General features: G+C 35.8%; 2 protein-coding genes across 2 annotated transcripts in view; one reads left to right on the plus strand and one right to left on the minus strand.

The window, feature by feature from the left end:
• LOC104724966 (beta-glucosidase 13) overlaps positions 1-1053 on the minus strand; it is a 3320-nt gene extending 2267 nt beyond the window's left edge. Inside the window, exon 1 of the mRNA XM_010443544.2 lies at positions 222-1053. Within this exon, the coding sequence (XP_010441846.1) occupies positions 222-507 (286 nt within the window). The 5' untranslated portion in view covers positions 508-1053. The remainder of the gene's footprint in view (positions 1-221) is intronic.
• The window catches only part of LOC104724967 (DNA replication licensing factor MCM6), a 5745-nt gene continuing 3390 nt past the window's right edge, over positions 1664-4018 (plus strand). Inside the window, exons 1-9 of the mRNA XM_010443545.2 lie at positions 1664-1867; positions 1968-2120; positions 2226-2351; positions 2475-2637; positions 2736-2929; positions 3026-3221; positions 3304-3381; positions 3514-3743; positions 3832-3946. Of these exons, the coding sequence (XP_010441847.1) occupies positions 1791-1867; positions 1968-2120; positions 2226-2351; positions 2475-2637; positions 2736-2929; positions 3026-3221; positions 3304-3381; positions 3514-3743; positions 3832-3946 (1332 nt within the window). The 5' untranslated portion in view covers positions 1664-1790. The remainder of the gene's footprint in view (positions 1868-1967; positions 2121-2225; positions 2352-2474; positions 2638-2735; positions 2930-3025; positions 3222-3303; positions 3382-3513; positions 3744-3831; positions 3947-4018) is intronic.

The raw sequence follows: 4018 nt of genomic DNA on the forward strand, positions 1-4018 counted from the left end.
GCCGCGGAATCCTCCGTAAGCATCTTCAAGGGCTTGTGGTGTGTCCCAGTGGAAAAGAGTGACGAAAGGCTTGATTCCTTTGGACAAAAGCTCATTGATCAAGTTGTTGTAATAATCAATACCGGCTTGGTTGATTCCTCCTTTTAGATTCCCACGTGGCAAGATCCTCGACCATGAGATGGAGAATCTATAAGCATTGAAGCCAATCTGATGTAGTAAACCTACATCTTCTTTGTAGAGATGGTAAGAATCATCAGCAACAGATCCATTGCTACCATCTATAATCTTCTCTGGATATTTTTCGGAGAATGTATCCCAAATACTTGGTCCTCTACCGTCTTCGTGAGCACCTCCTTCGACTTGGTAAGCGGACGTTGCAGCTCCAAAAACGAAATCTTTTGGAAAATCACTTCTTCTTAGTTTAGGCGTTGAAGAATGTTTCTTGGCAACAACTTCGTTAGAAGCCAAGACAATGAACACTAGTAAACAAAGATATTTAGCTCTCATTATAGAATATTAAGTTGTTTTAAGAACTCTAGATTGATAAAGAATAGCTGTCTTTATTAATGCTTAAGAAAATAACTCTCAAAACCTAATTAAGCTCTCTCAAATATGCCACACCTTGGCTTCTCCTTATATATGCATAGACCTAAACAAATTTCCTTTTCTCTTTAGGACAACTTCCTATTCTCTCAATTTCCTCTTTTCATTATATTTAGATAACTACTAAATATAATCCCTAATCCTTATCTCTTTAGGATATCTTCAAGCTTTGTTTAAGCTAAGTCAACAATAATCTATTTTTTATTGATTAATAAATCTTGTTTCTGTTATATGAAGATTGAACTCAGATTTATATAGGCAAGAGAATTGGTAACAGATTTTGTTACGTTAATCTATAAATAGAGAGAAATATACGATAAGAGATAGTATACCAAATCTTGTAAGGTTTTACTTGTTCATAATTTAGTAAACAGAACATTCAAAATGATCTTATCTAGTTTTCTTTCTAATGATGATGTAAAAAATAGCTAAACATTCGTCAATGTTTGTTTGTTTGTTTTTTCTTAACAACCAAAGTTTACTTTTGTAATACTTTCCATGAATTTATTTTGTAAAAAAAGTGTCTAAAATCATGAACCAATAATATAATAATTGAATTCATTAACAATCCTAGATTCTTTTGTTTTAATTGAATAAAACAAAACTTTTAATAGCTTTATAAAAGTTTGAATCCAATAAAACAAATTTGTTAATGGGGTTATTGGATCCTTAATTTTAATGGATTTAGAAATCCAAGTTAAATCATGTGTTATTCAATCATTCATTTTAAAATCTTTATTAAAATTATGTATTATTAGATCTATGAATTCTAAGATTTTAAATGATTTTTTACAAATCACAAACTAATAACACTAAACTTTAACAAAGTTTAACAAAATCTTGATCTAATAGCAACAGATTCTACATAACATTTAAAATCTTTAAAACTCTATTCAAATCTCAAACCAATATCCCCACTAAACATCAATTAATCTAAATAAACTACGATTAAAACCTCTGAAAAGGTCAATCTATTTAAGGCCCAATCTATAAGCCCAATTCACATCTCGATATGATTTTAGCGGGAAAATGTTAGACGGCGGCAGCTTAAGTTCCCGCCACAATCGACTCGCCATTTCTCTTTTGCCCATAGTGGATATACGTTTTTTGCTATCTGTTCAAACAAATTTAGGGTTTTGTTTTTGGTGGTGAAGAGGGAAAAGTTCAGTGAGGGAAGAATTTGAAAAATGGAAGCTTTTGGTGGGTTTGTAATGGATGAACAAGCGATTCAAGTAGAGAACGTCTTCCTCGAGTTCCTCAAAAGGTTTGTTTTTTTCTGGGTTTGTTTTTGTTCCCAGTCAAATTCATTGGCTTTTGGTTGAAATTAGCGTTATTGATTTGGTTTCCGAAATTGGGTTTTCCAGTTTCCGATTAGATGCGAACAAGCCGGAGTTGTATTACGAAGCGGAGATTGAAGCGATTCGAGGCGGTGAATCAACAATGATGTATATTGATTTCTCACATGTTATGGGTTTTAATGATGCTCTTCAGAAAGCAATAGCTGACGAGTATTTGAGGTTTGTATAATTATGTTATCTAAAACCCTAGCTTTTTATTGAATTGGGTGTGTTAAGATTTGTTCTGGGTTTTTTTTTATTTTTGTGTGTTTGGAATTGGTTTAGGTTTGAGCCGTATTTGAGGAATGCGTGTAAGCGGTTTGTGATTGAAATGAATCCTTCTTTCATTTCGGATGATACTCCCAATAAAGATATCAATGTTTCCTTCTACAATCTCCCTTTCACTAAAAGGTAATGCCTTTTTAGATTCTAGTTGATGATTTTGATATTAGAGTTTTTGTTGTTGTTGTTAGGATGGTTCTGGCTGAAGTTTAGTGATTGTGATGATGACTTTTGTTATCATAATCTTGGCAGGTTGAGGGAGCTAACGACTGCAGAAATTGGGAAGTTAGTGTCGGTGACTGGTGTGGTTACTAGAACAAGTGAAGTGAGACCTGAGCTGCTTTATGGGACGTTTAAGTGTTTAGATTGTGGTAGTGTTATAAAGAATGTTGAACAACAGTTTAAGTATACACAGGTAATGAATGCTTGATTTTGGTCTTAGGAAGTGTTAGCTTGTATTCATTGTTTCACGGTCTTGTTAGTTTTATAATTTGTGGCCTTGCCTTTATGCAGCCTACGATCTGTGTAAGCCCAACTTGTTTGAACAGAGCAAGATGGGCGTTGCTTAGACAAGAGAGCAAGTTTGCGGATTGGCAGAGAGTTAGAATGCAGGAGACTTCAAAAGAGATACCTGCTGGGTCCTTGCCACGGTCTTTGGATGTCATTCTGCGTCATGAGATTGTTGAACAGGCTAGAGCTGGTGACACGTAAGATTTCTCCTGCGCCAGTTCTCTAAGTTATTTCTTCTATCTTCACAAGAATCAAGATTGACATTCTTTGTACTTTTGTATGTGTCTTCACAGGGTTATTTTTACGGGAACTGTTGTTGTTATACCTGACATATCAGCACTAGCAGCACCTGGAGAGAGAGCAGAATGCCGTCGAGACTCGTCACAACAGAAAAGCTCTACTGCTGGACATGAAGGTGTTCAAGGTCTCAAGGCTCTGGGAGTTAGAGATCTTTCGTATCGGCTTGCCTTTATCGCCAACTCAGTTCAGGTTTGTCAACTTTTTAGTATCTGTCAAACCAAAACCTAAGTGAGAGGTGTTGATCAATCTCAATGTTTATTTTTTTCTCCAGATTGCTGATGGTAGTAGGAACACTGATATGAGGAACCGCCAAAATGATTCTAATGAAGATGATCAGCAGCAGTTCACGGTGAGGTTTAAAATTTATTACCGGACTTGAGACAGTTATTATTCAGCAGGGTCCTGGCTTTGCTCTTTTATCCAACCTCTTACACGCTTATGCATACAACTAATTTCATAGGTCCATATTTGAAATTTACAGGCAGATGAACTAGATGAAATTCAGCAGATGAGAAATACCCCTGATTACTTCAATAAGTTAGTTGGAAGCATGGCCCCAACCGTTTTTGGTCATCAAGACATCAAACGTGCAGTTCTGCTTATGCTTTTAGGCGGTGTGCACAAGACTACTCATGAAGGCATCAACCTTAGAGGAGACATCAATGTTTGTATAGTTGGGGACCCCAGCTGTGCTAAATCCCAATTCCTCAAGTACTGATTCTCATTGAAATTCAGAGCTGTCTTTTTTTTCTTCTTTAGACTTAAATCTCATGCCTAAGTTTTGGTTTGTTAATTGCAGGTATACCGCAGGCATAGTACCAAGATCTGTGTATACATCTGGGAAGTCCTCTTCTGCAGCTGGGTTGACTGCAACTGTTGCGAAAGAACCGGAAACTGGTGAATTTTGCATTGAGGTAAATTTTGAATTGATGGAAATTTATTACTTGCAAGGAAACTTTCTAGTAACCAAAGCTTTATAATCACTT

Source organism: Camelina sativa, chromosome 11 (assembly GCF_000633955.1).
Source record: "Camelina sativa cultivar DH55 chromosome 11, Cs, whole genome shotgun sequence".
In the NCBI taxonomy this organism is placed as follows: domain Eukaryota; kingdom Viridiplantae; phylum Streptophyta; class Magnoliopsida; order Brassicales; family Brassicaceae; genus Camelina; species Camelina sativa.